Raw genomic sequence first — 16,419 nt, forward strand, 5'->3', positions numbered from 1 at the left:
ATGAAAAGCCAAATTGGATATGGAAGTCACTATATTTTGCTGTTTTTTAACATAGACTTGATATTCTAGAGACATCTTGATGTACTAAGAATTTTGTTCAGAAAAATGCCATTTTCCTATTTGGTGCAGAGTGTTGAGGCAAATTTATGTAATAATAATTTTCATTGCCTTGTGTTTTAAATTAGAATTACTTTTGCTTTGATAATTTAAGGGTCCATTTTGGGTAACAATTACTTGATAGATGATTTTTCAAAAAGCTCACTGAAATTGTGTAATAGTCAACACTACCATAGTGGATAGCTGGTAGTCAGCTGATTGAAAACTGCTCCATAAACGTACTTATGATTTTTACTAACTACCAGGAATGATCACTCCACATGCCCTTCTGTTTTAAAGAGAGTATTATTCAATTATTGATTGGTTTTTTAAAAATATAAACTGAAATATGCCATTACTACTTTCAATGACTGGACCCTTTGAATGGGTTTTCAAACTAAAATTTGGAAGATTTTACATTAGATAAATGTTTTATTCTTTGAAAATCTTATATTCTCTTTCTTGGCTTGATTTTGTGACCTAATTATATTTTGGTAATTTTAGAGAACTTTTCAACATTTTCTAAGATAAGGTACCCATATGGCATGAACAAGTTAACGATAGTTGCTGAGTGCATGACTTACTAGGTAGACACTGGGGAGAATCTGTCTGTTTTCTGAGAAGAAAGATGAAAAATAGTACAGCCCAGTTTTCATATACATTTTCTGAGGATAAAGCCTATATTTCCTACTTTCTTCGTTTTTTACTAATTGTCTAACGTCTTATAGGCAAAGAAAATGAAAGAGACTGAAGATATACCAAGTGAACCATCTTTCCAGGATTTTGAGTACCCAGAGTATGATGACTACAGGGCAGAGGCTTTCCTACACCAACAGAAGAGGATGGAGTGCTACAGCAAAGCAAAAGAAGCTTATCGGATGGGGAAAAAAAACGTTGCCACCTTTTATGCCCAGCAGGTAAAGTAGAAAACTGATTGTTATTTTTTTCTTTGTCACTCATGATGTCCGAACAGTCTTGAAACCGATAATACTCATATTGTGACTAGATTAAGTTATTCTGGGAAATGTAGATTGTGTAAGTGACGTAAATAAGGTATCATAATAGATAAGAAATGTTTGGTTTTGAGAATTTCATCTCCTTTGAGATGCTCAATTTCTGTGGTTGCTTTTGCATTTATGGCATTGATGAATTGCAGTTTACTCTGACAGTCCATATTTTCTTTTAGGTTAGATTCTATCATTCAGTGCTATTTCTAAACAGATACAAGTTTTCTGGAGGAAAAACAGCAGAATGTTAATATTAGCATCTCAGGGTGGGATTACAGGGGTCTTGTACTTGTTTTTTTTTTTTTGATGAGGAAGATTCGCCCTAAGCTAACATCTGCTGCCTATCTTCCTCTTTTTGTATGTGAGCTGCCACCACAGCACGGCCACTGACAGACGAGTGATGTTGGTCCACGCCTGGGAACCAAACCCTGGCCGCCAAAGCAGAGCGCACCCAACTTAATCACTAGGCCACCAAGGCTGGCCCTGTACTTTCTATCATGTTTGAATTTTTAGTAATGTATCCTTTTTATAGTGAGAAACAGAAAATTACATTAATATCTTTCAGGGAAGTAATATTTCTCCCTGGACTCATCTGGCATGGTGTTACAAGAAACCTGCCTGATTTACTTTTTGTGGTTCCATATGGCTTGCTTTTTTGTGAGAGAGTGGAGAAGGGTATCCAACTGTTATAATCCTGTGAGCCCTAACAGCAAACCTTGAGGGATGGCTTTAGGGATAACTACAAGGTCTTGAAAGCGTTGAGACCCAGGATTATCAACGGATAAACTGGTGGATTTCTTCTTGAGATGGGTGGTGTTTATTTAAGTTTCCCTCTTCTATGATTTTTGGTTCAGCAAATATATTAGAAATGATGATTCGGGCCGGCCCCGTGGCTTAGCGGTTAAGCGTGCGTGCTCCGCTACTGGCGGCCCGGGTTCGGATCCCGGGCGCGCACCGATGCACCGCTTCTCCGGCCATGCTGAGGCCATGTCCCACATACAGCAACTAGAAGGATGTGCAACTATGACACACAACTATCTGCTGGGGCTTTGGGGGAAAAAAGGAGCAGGATTGGCAATAGATGTTAGCTCAGAGCCAGTCTTCCTCAGCAAAAAGAGGAGGATTAGCATGGATGTTAGCTCAGGGCTAACATGTGATCTTCCTCACAAAAAAAAAAAAAAGAAAAAAGAAAAAAAAAAGAAATGATGATTCAATTGTTTAAGAACTGTGTTAATCCACTGAAATTTCCCTAAATTTTGGTATGTTCTTGCATATTAGCCCATTGCGTTATTTAAAATTTTAGATTTATTGTTCCCTCTTTTGTTCTGCCTTTTATTTGAGGCACTGTTTGTTTCCTCATTGCCTACCAAGTAGCAAATATTAAAAGTGTTTACTGGTGATATGTTTATAATTAAAGGGTAGTCTCCATGAGCAGAAGATGAGAGAAGCCAATCACCTTGCTGCCGTGGAGATCTTTGAGAAAGTCAATGCCTCCCTGCTGCCACAGAATGTTTTAGATCTCCATGGGCTGCATGTGGATGAAGCTATAGAACATTTGATGACAGTTTTACAGGAGAAAATTGAAGGTAGGACTGTGGTAATGATGAATTTTCAATAGAAAATATGTCTTTGCTTATATTGGTGTAACTTGTGAATTCAGGAGAGTCTGAATGTGCAGGCTGAGGCTATCTGCCACATTTATAGATGTTTGTATTAGGCTCATTCTTCAAGGGAACCTTCTTGGGAAAGAGTTCTCATTAGTATGACCATTAGCATTTTCTTTTTTATTTTCCTGTTTCAGTTATTTGTATTCCTTTGTTGTATTTATTAAAGGCAGGGCATGGTGTAATCTGAGAATCCTCTGTGACTTATAAATAGGACCTTTCAGGAATTATACATTTTTGTTCAATATACATTTATTAAATAACAGATATTTATTAGATATCAATTGTTCAATAGATGTTTAATAAAATACTGAAGTAAATAAGGTGATAGGATTTTTACAGACTTATCACAAAAGCTAGGATTTCTGAGTGTTTACTGTATGGTGATGCTCCCTTCTCCCTTTCTGCTTATATTTTGTCTTTGCAGATCAATAGGAAGGGCCACTGCCTGCCTCTTGTCTAAGTTTTGCCTCTTCCCAGGGCTTTGGATGAGGATCTTTCTCATGCTTCCATTCAGTCTCTTGTACTTCACATACATTAAAGTTTCTTGTTGGTTTAGCATCTTGTTTCCTTTTCATCATCAGATGGTAACACTTAGAAAAATTCAATCTGTTTTAGTTACCCTGGACTCTAATACTAGAAGTCATCTCCTTTCACCACTACTAGAGTATTTTTAAATTCTCAACTTGGCTTTCTCTTCCATTTTATTGTGGAGATGTAGAGTCCCATGCCTCAGCTAGTACCTTGTAGCTCCATAGCCCTGGCCTGTCATTGATAGCTGTACTGTTTTTTTTAGCTGTACTGTTTTGATTAATTGATTTATTTACGTTTTAGAAAGCTTTATACTATACTTTATATAGGTTTATCAATTCAACACAAATGACTTGTAATTAATTAAATACTTGATTAAATATTATTGATATAAAAGGTTGGAAATTCATCTGTTTATCATGAAAACCATGTTGAAAAGGTTACAGAGTAATATACAAAACACTCATGAATCCAAGTAAAAAATGATGACATTTTACCATAGATGCCTCATATTTTTTTTTATTCTTCCCTTTGTATTTTTCCCAATCCTTTTCTCTTTCTTTCCTCCTTTTCTGGTGGAAATCAACATCCTTCGTTTTGGTCTATGTTCTTCCTGCCGAATTTTATAAATACCTTTGCTATATGTACATTCATCCATGATTGGTCTATAGTACTCCTTTTGTGAGTTTTATTTTTTATTTTTTTGTGAGGAAGATCAGCCTTGAGCTAACATCTGTCACCAATCCTCCTCTTTTTGCTGAGGAAGTTTGGCCCTGGGCTAACATCTGTGCCCATCTTCCTCCACTTTATATGGGATGCCGCCACAGCATGGCTTGACAAGCGGTGCCTCTGTGCGTTCCTGGGATCTGAACCCCGGGCTGCTGCAGCAGAGCACGTGCACTTAACTGCTATGCCACCGGGCCGGCCCCTGTGAATTTTAAAAAATGAATGTACATGGTGTCCCACTATATCATCAGCCAAGTCACTTATTTTATTTTCACTCAATACAGTTTTCCAGATCTACTTATCTTGATGGATGTGGTTTTTTATTGTAACTGCTGTATAATATTCTGTGAATGCATCATAATGTATCCTTTCCTCTATTGATGGACATTTAGTTATAATGTTGCAGCGAGCTTCACTTTGTATATCAACGTGTGTATTCTTATCACTATCTTTTTTCTAACTTTTTATATTGAAAAATTAAAAACCTACAGAGAAATTGAAAGAATTGTACAATAAACACCAGTATATCCTTTACCTAGATAGTTGTTAACATTTGGCCACATTTGCTTAATCTCTCTAAAATTGCTTTTTGCTGAACTGTTTGAAAAGAAATTGTTAGACATTGTGGTGCTTTACCTCTGAATACCTCAGCGTGTATATCTCTTAAGAGCAAATGGATTCTCCTGTGTAATCACAATAACATTATCAGTTTTAAGACATTTAACATTGTTACAATAATATTATCTAATATGCAGCCATATTCAAATTTCTCCAGTTGTATGGATAATGTCTTGTATAGCTGTGTGTTTTTTTACCCTCCTCAATCCAAACATCACATTTCCAGTTGATTGTCCCAAGTCTGTAGTCTCTTGTAGTATTAGAATAGTTCTTCTGCCTATTTTTTGTCTTCAGTGTTGTTGACATTTTCGAAGACTCCAAGCCAGTTGTTTGTTAGATTGTCGTACAGTTTTAATTTGTCTGATTGTTTCCTTATGATTAGATTCAGTTTAAACTTTTTTTGGTAAAAATACTTCTTAGGTAATGTTAAGTCGCCCTTGGTGAATGTATCAAGAGACTTATATGGTCAGTTTGCCCCATTATGGGTGATATTAAGTTTGATTTCTTAGCTAAGGTGGGACTCTATCAGATTTCTCTATGTAAATGTACCTTTTCGTAATTAATTAGTAACTTTTGGTGATTGATACTTTGTGTGAATAGCTGTTCTCCTACAATATTTTGCCTAATGATTTTAGCATCCATTGATGATCCTTAGCTGAATCAATTATTATATTGGTCGTTACATAATGATGTTTTATAATTTGTATTCATTCTATGTTTATTAGCAGACATTCTTTGATAATGTAGAGGATCCCCCTCCCCCAATAGTTTTTTAAATAGAATTTTGGAAATCTAGGAGAAAATCTAGAAAATAATAAAGATTAGAAAATAGAAAATTGAAGAGCAGTTTAAATAATTATTTAATCTGGAGAAAAGAAAAACTCATATAGAAGTATTGTAAGAATATTCTGTCTATAGAGGATGAATTAATCAATTCAATTAATTCAGTAATCAATAAAAATGTGATTGTCTTCTGTATTCTAGGATTCAAGGATAAAGCAGTGAAAAAGACACATAATCCCTGCCTTTATGGAGTTTGCTAATGGAGTGTGCTGTCTAGTGGGTTAGATGACAGTGAACAAATAGTTACATAAATAATTAGCGTTGTGATAAGAAAGTACAGGTTGCTATGTTGCATTTAGCATAAATTCCAAAATCTTTCTATGTAATCTGTTCCTGGCCTGCCTCTCCATTCTCTTGTTGTGTTGTGCTCCTCCTCCTCTTCTATATGTTTAGCCACACTGTCGTTTCCTGACCTCCAGACTAAGTTGGGCTACCCATTAATAGCCTCTCATAGTACTTCTATGTAATGCAGTCTTTATAAAAAGCCTGTTGTGTAGTTGATTATTAAATGTCTGTCTTTCTGGCCAAGAATTGAGTCAGTGATGATTATTGAATCATCATTGTACATAGTGCCTTTCATTCAGCAATCAAAAAAACTTTAATAAATGACTGAATAAAGAGTAGGTATTCCTCTCATTTTATAGATGAGGAAACTGATGATTTAAAAAGTTTAATAATATGGAAAATAATAAGTATTGGTAAGGATGTGGAAAATTGGCATTGCTGGTGGGAATGTTAAATAGTGCAGCCACTGTGGAAAAAGTTGGCATTCCTTGAAAGTTAAACACAGAGTTACCATATGACCCAGCAGTTCTGCTCATAGTATGTATACAAGAGAATTAAAAACACAATTTATTCACATGAAAACTTGTACATAAATGTTCATAATAGCCAAAAAGTTGAAACAACTCAAATGTCTACTCAACTGATGAATGAACAAACAAAATGTGGCATATCTATACAATAGAATATTATTCAGCCATGAAAAGGAATGAAGTACTGATGCCACAACATGGATGAACCTCTAAACATTTTTCTATGTGCAAGAAGCCAGAAACAAAAGACCACATAGTGTATGATTTCCATTTACATGAAATGTCCAGAATTGGCAAATTCATAGAAACAGAAAGCACATTACTGGTTACTTGGCCTGGAAAGGGGGGGAATGAAGAGTGACTGCTAAGAGGTACAGGATTTCTTTTTGAGATGATGGCATGTTCTGGAATTAGATAGTAGTGATGGTTGCATAACATTGTAATATACTAAAAACCACTGAATTAAACGTTTTATTTTTTTTTGTGAGGAAGATCAGCCCTGTGCTAACATCTGCCAATCCTTCTCTTTTTTTGCTGAGGAAGACCGGCCCTGGGCTAACATCTGTGCCCATCTTCCTCCACTTTACATGGGACGCCGCCACAGCATGTCTTGCCAAGCATTGCATCGGTGCGTGCCTGGGATCCGAACCAGCGAATCCCGGGCTGCCGCAGCAGAGCGCATGCACCCAACCACTTGCACCACTGGGCTGGGCCTGAATTACACGTTTTAAAATCATGAATTTTATGTTATGTGAATTTTTATCTCAATAAAAAAATTACAGGAGGGCCGGCCTGGTGGCATAGTGGTTAAGTGTGCATGCTCTGCTTTGGGGGCCTGGGGTTTGCGGGTTCAGATCCTGGGCGCGCACCAACACACTGCTTGTCAAGCCATGCTGTGGCGGCGTCCCAGAGGAAGATGGGCATGGATGTTAGCCCAGGGCCAATCTTCCTCAGTAGAAAGAGGACGATTGGCATCTGATGTTAGCTCAGGTCTAATCTCCCTTACCAAAAAAAAAAAAAAATTACTGGAAAAAAAGAGTTAAATAACTTGTATAAGGTGATATTTGGTCAGACTCAAGACAATCGTTTCTGGAAGCCATTGCCCATCTTGTGCATGCTGCCGCCTGTGGTAGCCTGTAGTTACTGTTGGTCACCAGCAGATGGTAGTATTGTTGAATAGAAATGTCTCCAGGGGAAAATCTGTAGCTCTGCCCTGTGTTGCTTTTAGTTATAAGATGAAAGGATTGAGCTGGCCTGGTGGCGTAGCGGTTAAGTTCACCTGCTTGGCTTCTGCGGCCCGGGGTTTGCTGGTTTGGATCCCGGCTGTGGACCTACGCACATGCTCAGGCCGCGTCCCACATACAGCAACTAGAAGGATGTATAACTATGACATACAACTATCTACTGGGGCTTTGGGGAGAAAAAAGGAAAAAAAGGAGGAAGATTGGCAACAGATGTTAGTTCAGGGCCAAATCTTCCTCAAAAAAAAAAAAAAGAAAGGATTGTCAAAATTGGGGATGAATTAAAAAAAAAATCTGAACCGTATGTGCCTTCTAATTAAAATATACACCACCACCACCTATGAAGTTTTTTTGCCCCCAAGTAAACCAGAAGCAGATCAGTCCTTTAGATTTATTACTTTATAGGGATTTACAGGGAATAGAGGCAAATGTTAAATAGCACCATGGAGATACAACCCGCAAAATCCAGACTGTGAAAATCTAGAATAAATGATCCAATTTTTCAACAAATTGTAACGAAAAACACGGGGAGGGAGAACCTTTCCATTAAAAGTATTTAAGAAATATATCAGCCAAATGCAACGTGTGGACTTGTATTAACCCTGATTCAAACAAATAATTTTTTTTGTAAAAACATTTTTTTGAGACTATTGGGGGAAATTTTAGCCATTTTAAGAAACTGATGATATTAAGGAACTATTTTAAATTTTGTAAGATATGATGGTGACGTTGTGGTTATGTTTTTTTTTCAAGTCTTTATCTTTTTGAAATACTGAAATATTATGGTTGAAATGATAAAAAATCTTGGATATGTTTAAAAATGAGTTAAACAGTTTTCTTAAAGGTGATAAACAGCAGGAACAGCCTGAAATTTGGGAACCTAAACATATACATTAATTCATTCAACAAACATCCTTCGAACACCTACTTTATTTGAGGCATGTGAATCAGCTAGAGAACATTTCAAGCAATAAATGAACTATATGGAAAGGTGAGGTGGTATAAACGATTGACCTAACTGATGCGTGGAGCAGTAGTGAAGGAGCGATGAGAGTGAATTATGGTTAAGAGATTTAAGTTTTTTAAAATAAACTTTTGTTTGTAGTATCTCATATTTAAAAACAACACACAAATTACAATTGTGTAGCGTAAAAACTTTTTACAAAGTGAGTGCCCTTGTGTAGCCAGCACTCAGAAAGAGTTGAATTTTGAACAGCATATTGCTTAAAGTAATGGATATGGATTAGAGTAGAAATGGAGATCTTAAGCAAAGAAGGAATTAGAAATGCAAGAGCAACATATCCTTTTAAAATTCTAGGCTAAATATTGCCCTGGAGATGTGAGATTTGAAAAGCCATCTGTTTGTTGATCTGCTGTAGTCTTAGGGCAACTTAATGAGCAAACATGGAATGTTTATATTATGTGTATATGTATTTTAGCTAAGGATCAAAACTTGTACTCTTTATAACTGAGGAACAAGTATTTGTTAAATTCATTAAATCAATTCATTATTAACGGTTTTTTTTATTCTATTGCAGCTATTGTTGAGTTTCAGAATTTATATATGTACTTGATTTTCACAAAGTCATATCCAAAGCAGGCACTGCAGTCTTTCAGGTTCATTTGATATTTAAGAATCATCTATCTGGAAGAGTTTCTTAAGTTAACAATTGATTATCTTAACAGTAGGACTGCAGTGCATGCTGTAATTAGTGGATTTGCTAACAGCTATTCCTGGGAGGGACATTCTATAAAGTAGTTGCTTTATATCCCGTTTTAATGATGAGGAAACAGGCACAGATAGGCTAAGTAACTTGTGCATGGTCGTATCACACAGTCATTAATGGCAGAGCTGCTAATCAGAACAAGCTGCCAACTTCAGAGTATTTAATTAATAGGGTTGTTGTGAAGATTCTTAGTTAATAAATATATGTCACTTAAAGCAATGCCTGATTCCATGTGTGTAGTAATTGTTAGATATTATTAATGTTATTATATCATTATTATTATTTCAGAGAGAACTTCTGGTAGCACACAGAAATATCCCTCCCCACAGGGGAAGAAGTCCCCCTTAAGTCTTGAGGTGGATGAATTGCTTTGAGGCTTCCATACTTAGTGTAGATGAAACATACATTTTAAAACATTAATTTTGGGGCTTTTTGAGGTAATAAATCTCTAATCCCCATGAAAATAATTTCATATGTGTTTGAGTGGTTAAGGTTTGATTTCTATTGAAAATGTAAGATAAATGAATTTTAACTGTTCCAATTCCTGTTGTAACAGAATTTAAGCAGAATGGTGGTAAGCCCTATCTCTCTGTGATTACCGGGAGAGGAAACCACAGCCAGGGAGGTGTTGCTCGTATCAAACCAGCTGTCATTAAATACCTCACAAGCCATAACTTCAGGTGAGTGTAGATTTCTGTTATCGATAATGGCAATTGCCAATATATAGAGAGTAAATACTAATGATATGCTCAGAATGATTTGTTAAAATAGTTAACTAAATTTAACCACCTGATTTTAGCCACAAATTCATGGTTAAATTATGATATAAAGTTCCCTGCTGGATTTATGATGTCCACTAAACCAGAAATGAAAGAAAAATGTGTTTGTAATCATCTGATAAAATATTTCATCATAAATTTAAAATTATAAAAGAAAGTAAATATATTTGTATTTCTTTGATAATGTATTATCTAAGAGAATTAGATTGTACATATCATATTGTAAGGTTGCTGTTTAATTATTTCTTTGAAAGGAAATATGTATTTGTAGATTTTGAAAGGAATTGCGGGCTTCTGCTGAAATATGGTTATAAATGGAATGTGTTTGAACTTTAGTGGAAATCCTCCAGTCAGTATGAATTTATACATCTTCATAAGTTAAATGCCATTAATGATCTTAGCTGACAAACATGAAATGCCTTTTTTCATTGTGATTATTATTCAATAACAAAAAATAACAAGAAAAGTCCAAGCATAAACATCTGTTGATGGATAGGTTCCCTGAGGATGTATATCATTAAGTGCCCTCTTCCCCCTACTTCTAGTTTCAGTTAGTAAAGCATATTTTGTTTATGCCGTGTAATAAAATGTTGTTTGGCTATACTATAGAAAATAGTAGCATTAATTCTGGGCATGAACACAGATAACATTTCAGAGTTAGTTTTACAAAATTAGTAGTTAGACCAGAACATTATCATGTTGGGATTAATGATCTATTTTAGAGACTACTGTTTCTTTAAATTTCACACTGAGGGAGTTGAAAGCATTTCATGAGCTGATAAATCAGACTTACCTCTTATATTGGAGATTTCTTCTTGGTACTGACTTAATGCACAGAAATAATGTAATGCAGACATTGTCTTATCCTTCATACATCATGCTCTTCTTCATGAAGGTCAAATTCAGGCTTGAGAATTTTGAAAAATCTTAAATTGTTATAACTACTAAGGAGTAACCCTCAGCCTTAGGATTTTATTTATTTTGACAATAGATTAAAAGGCGCATAAGTATAGATAATGGTCCTGGATAGTAACTTAATAAAGGAGAGTACTTTGATAGTAAGTATTATATTTAACATAGGCATTTGGAATTGATTACAAGATATATTCCTTAACCAGCTTGAAAGTTTTATCTTTAACTCTTTTCTCATTTCTACAGGTTCTCTGAAATTAAACCAGGGTGCTTGAAAGTCATGCTAAAGTAAAATAAACGTCCTTGACTTAGAAGTGTGAAGGTTTGTAGGTTAAAATTAGTTTTATTTGCAGTAATTTAGTCAATTTTACTGTAAACATGTGTTTTATTAGAAATAATATCCAGTTATAAAACAGAAAAACATTATGATGATGTTTTTTAAAATTCAAGAAAAATTAATTTTTTACCAAATCAAATGCCAAATATGTTGTCTGTTAAAAATATTAGAGAATTTTTATGGATTACAAATGTATAAGAAAAATATCAGCAGCAGTTTTAGAGTTTGAAGTGCTCTGATTCTTTCTCAGAGAGAAAATATTACTTTTGTATTAATTGTTGTTCGACATTGAGCAAAGTCCTAAAGACTTCTATGAGAGGTATTTAAAGTGCTTTGAGACCTGGTACATGCCCTCCAAAGGCTTGTTGTATTAGAAGAAGTACTAGTAGTAGCAATAGTAATAAAGAAAGAAAGGGTATCTAACAAAAACACTTGAATGCTTTTTGATTTCAGAACTAAAAACATAAAATAATTTCATTTTGCCATGTCCTACAGGAAGGAAGACATGCTATTGCACTTTCTTCTGCTTTTTATGTGATCTTGATCTCTTACCTTTTGTTCCTTTCTTCTGTGTGTTTGTACGTTTTCTGGAGGAAAGTTGGGGTCTGAGATTATATTGCAGTTTTATACCTTCCATAGGCAGAAGAGTTTTCAGAGAAGAAGAAATGATTAGATATCTACCAAGTGTTGCTGTCTTATAGAACTGCTTCTAGAACTGTCTAAGTGGTATTTAAGATAGTACTAAAGAGAGATATTTTATAGTTGAGGCATGTAATTTCTAAACTGCAGTAGGTCAAATCTTATTAACTTAAATATAGAAAACATTTTTGGTATAATCATAAAAGGAATCCTTAAAAGTTTTTTACCTTTATTTTTAAAAAGAGCTGACTTTCTGAAAGGAAACTTTCATTAACTTCTGTTTTTTGGTGAGCTAAAAAGTCCTGTTAGTATGTTAATTATAATCTCCTTTATACAGGTTTAATGTGGTAAAGTGTAATTTTCTAGTATGAGACAATAGCTTAAATAAATTTGACTTTGGATATGGAGAATATTTTCACTGTATATGATTTTAGCAAAGAGTTATGTTGCTTTTTGATATAAAAAATCATTTGGATCAGGAATTAGAGGATTGAGCTGAAAGAATGCTGAATTAAGAATGGTTTCCCAAAAGAACATTATAATGAGAATAAAACTCAAAAACATGTTTTTATATATCATGAAAGCATGCTTATAAAAGAAGAGCCGTATCATTGAATTTTATTTCCACAAAAATAAAAATATGTTTATTATTTAGAAATGGTTAGTGACTGGCATTGAAGTATTATTGACATTCTCATGTTTGTAGTAATTTGTTAAAAAAAGAAAAAAATGCCAACAGTTTAACATACTTTTTTGTAATGTCTAGAAGAGTTGTGTACATTAAAAATAAAGCAATTCCTTTCAACAACAACTTATAAACTACAATTGTTAATGAAATAAAATATTTCTATGTATAAATTAATGAGTTAAGAAATGTGAATAACAATACTAAAACCTGTAGTTATTTGAGTGTATGCAACTGCACACTCATTTTCTGTTTTTTATATTTCCTCACCCAGTTTAAAAAAGCAGCATTTTTGAGCAGTTCTGCTAGACTTATTTCAATATTAACATAATTATGATTAATGTGGAAGCAGTCAAAAGGAACAAGAGGTGAGGTATTTTGCGAGTGGAAACCAAATGAAAGAAGCTATGTTTTATACTGTATCAACTTTAATTTTATGCCTCATTTTGGTAAATCTAGTAGTATTTCTTCTTAATCATTATTCATAAATATATACTCAAATTTTGAGCATTATATGTGTTTTTATGAAGTTGTTTAATCTTAAACTGCCTCCTACCCCACTACCTAGCATAGTTGAGGTAACATATAATTGTGAAAGAAAATTTTATACTCTTTTCTTTCTTATTTTACCCATTTCTAAATCCTAAATGCCAAAGGTGAAGATACTTGGGAGATTATCAAATTTTTCTCTTTTTCCCATTTCTAAATCCTGTCTGTCAAAACAGAGATAGTGTGGGGATTATCAAAGTTTTCATCTATTGGTATGTTTGTGCTAATACATGACTCATTAGAAAGGCTCTTTGCAAGCATATTAATATTTTGAAAGTACAACACTTCTGTAGTTTGGAAGGTTTTAGTAACAATTATATCCTTTCAGTAGTCTCTTACCAGTGGAGAAAAGAGAACTAACGTGGAAACCCACAAGGAAAGTGGGGTTGCTTGGAGGGGTCTCTTAACAGTATTTTCAGTCCATCCACTTCCTTACTTCAACATGAGAAATGGAAGCATGCTGTCTTCATTTATTGGCTGTCTGTATATCTCTGTATTATTTTCAAGTTGAGATTTTTTCAATTTATTAGTGTTTCCGTACTATTTGCAATTCTATGGCCTTTACATATAGGATATATTACACAGTAGAAATCCTGACTTATACTTTAAAGTGTCTTGTGTATTACAACACATTTTGAGAAGCTAAACAATTCTGTTGGATTGTTTCCAGGCCTTTATTTTGGTCTTTTTCTTTTTGAATTCAAGTGTTTTGTATGCTTAAAAAAAGGGCATGTATAATAACAAGATTGGTTATTTCTGAGCTGGAAATTGGAAACTTTGCAACTCAGGAAATTGCTCTGACAATGTTTTAACTGCTCTCAATTTAAGAAAATGACAATGTATAAAAAAGACACAAAAATAATGTGTGCTGTTTTTTCCAAGTGCTTTTTCTAAGTGCTTTTCCATTGTGCAAAGAGGTGAAGTTTGATAATTTTTCTGTTTAGTGATTAAAATATTGCTTATTTACATGATAAAACAGATTTAAATGTTTGTGTGGCTAAAAAAAAGTGTCATTTAAAAGGTAAAGTTTATGTAGAATGTATGTTAATGGTGCTTATTTTTAAAATGTGATTCAAGTTTACAGTGTTACTTAATGCCTCTTTACAGAATTTGATAGAGAAACAAGGCTAAAATACATCTACATCCTGAAGAGCCTTTTATAACTTCACGTTGTATGTTGACAGATTTTATTATTTTCCTTAAAGTTGAGTAGTTGACTTTCATGGTCCAAATGATGAACATGTTATTAACAGATGATTGAATTAACCATGAGACTTCTCATTAAAATACAATATTGCAGCTGTCAGTTGGAGAATATATTATAAAATTTTCAGACAGTATATCAGAAGCGAAATGTTTTTATTTGTACTGTAAAGAAAGTGTAATTTTGCTGTTAACTCTGTACTTTTTTATTGAAAATGTTTTATAACTTTGCTTTTTAAATTTATTATGAAACTATTTGCAAATTACATACTTAATTTAATAAAATACTTTAGCCACAGTCCAGTGTGAGGAAATCCTTCATTTGATATGGTAGAGTTAGTGGTTTAAATATTAAAACATATTTTTATGTGTAATTTGGTAATTTCAAGGGAAAAGGATCATAAAAATTTCATTTCTGTATCACAACTTTTCTAGTTGAAATTGTTTTGCTATAGCAAATAACTATAGCTAATGTCAAAATTAAGGATTATGTCTGTAAGGGACTCAAGTAGTTTTAATTATTATTAAAGACTTTTGACCTTTATTCAACTCCAAAGCAGACTAATTCATTCATTTAGTAAGGACTTAAAGATATTTATATGAGGAATATTTATTGAGCACTTGCTATTGAGGATACAGTGTGAGACAGGCAGAGCTTCTATTCACAGGTATAAAAAATTATTCTCATCAACTATTTTGTGTATAGTGATTTATACTATGGAACACTTTCATATACATTGTATTTTAAGTCTCAAGAGAATCTTATTACGTAAGTGATGCTACCCAGTTTAACAAATAAAGTCACAAAGGCTTAGAGAATATGACTGATTTGCCAGTTAGTGGTAGAGGTAAGATTTGAACCTAGATTTACTGACTTATAGTACAGAGCAACTTCATCTGTCATAAGAATGAGAATAATTACTTAAAAATAGAAAATCTGCCATTTATAAATCTGCCTTCCTCCTTTATCCAAAGCAAGCTGATATTATGGATTTTCCCAATGGCAAAGATAAAAGTTTATTTCTCTCTTAATATAAAATTCCAGCGATAAAGAGTCCAGGACTGATGGGTGTGCTCTTTTCCATGAAGTTTTTGGAGATTTAGGATCCTTTTAGCTCACTACTCTACCAGACCCAAAGTGTGGCCCTCATTTTCCTAGACCAAGGGTGGGTGGCTAGATCTAATTATCATGTTCTTCATTTTATTGGAGGAAGAACAAAGAAGAAGGGAACAATGGGCAAGCGCCAGTGATCTTTTATAGAAGATTTTTGGAAGCTGCCATAGGACACTTCCACTTACATCTTATTGGCTAGAACTTAATCACATGGTCATATCTAGCTGCAAGAGAGGCTGGGAAATTGTCTTCATTTCAGACTGCCATATGTTCAGCTAAAATTTGGGCATTCTCTTGGAGGGAAGAGAATAGATTTTAGGAAATGAATAGCAATCTGTCACATTGTTTTTGATCATTGAATGCCAATAATGTGAAAATTAATTTTTGATACATTCCTTCTACAGATCTTTGTTGATGATAACTATGTGCTAGGAATAATAAAAAGGAAACCACAGTTGTATGTGTTTTAACTTAAATATTTAAATGATACTAGTAATCAACATGACTGGTGGGATGGGCTTTCCGTTGGTGACCTAACTGCTAATGGGATTGCTTTTGATCTGATAACTCAGCTGTGGCAACTAGATTAGGTATGTAAGTTATTTCTAGTGATACTGCTTAGTTAATATATTTGCATATTGACTTTTGTGTTTTCTTAAACATTTATTAATCATATCCATGTGTAAAGTTCAATGCTTGTTGCAAGTGATTTAAAGCTAAGTAAACTTTAGGGAGTTGTAAATATGTATGTGTCTTAAGAACTAGAAACTGCATATAAAGAAAGAACTGTGGAAGCATTGGAGGGAATAATTCTTTTTGGAGGTGGTAAATTTGAACTTTGCTTTCATGACTGAAATCTTTAAATGACTGTGTAGAAAAAAGATTAAACACTTCGAATTCATGGATTTGTACATATATAACTGTACAATTGTA

General features: G+C 33.9%; 1 protein-coding gene across 8 annotated transcripts in view; it reads left to right on the forward strand.

Annotated features, from left to right (window-relative positions):
- The window catches only part of N4BP2 (NEDD4 binding protein 2), a 78,485-nt gene extending 63,815 nt beyond the window's left edge, over nt 1-14,670 (forward strand). For all 8 annotated transcript variants that reach the window (XM_058546925.1, XM_058546922.1, XM_058546927.1 and 5 more), the window contains 4 exons: nt 825-1,013; nt 2,521-2,689; nt 9,825-9,948; nt 11,206-14,670. In XM_058546925.1, coding sequence (XP_058402908.1) covers nt 825-1,013; nt 2,521-2,689; nt 9,825-9,948; nt 11,206-11,251 — 528 coding nt within the window. In that variant the 3' untranslated portion in view covers nt 11,252-14,670. The remainder of the gene's footprint in view (nt 1-824; nt 1,014-2,520; nt 2,690-9,824; nt 9,949-11,205) is intronic.
- Nucleotides 14,671-16,419: the final 1,749 nt, after the last annotated feature.

Source organism: Diceros bicornis, chromosome 8 (assembly GCF_020826845.1).
Source record: "Diceros bicornis minor isolate mBicDic1 chromosome 8, mDicBic1.mat.cur, whole genome shotgun sequence".
Taxonomy (NCBI): domain Eukaryota; kingdom Metazoa; phylum Chordata; class Mammalia; order Perissodactyla; family Rhinocerotidae; genus Diceros; species Diceros bicornis.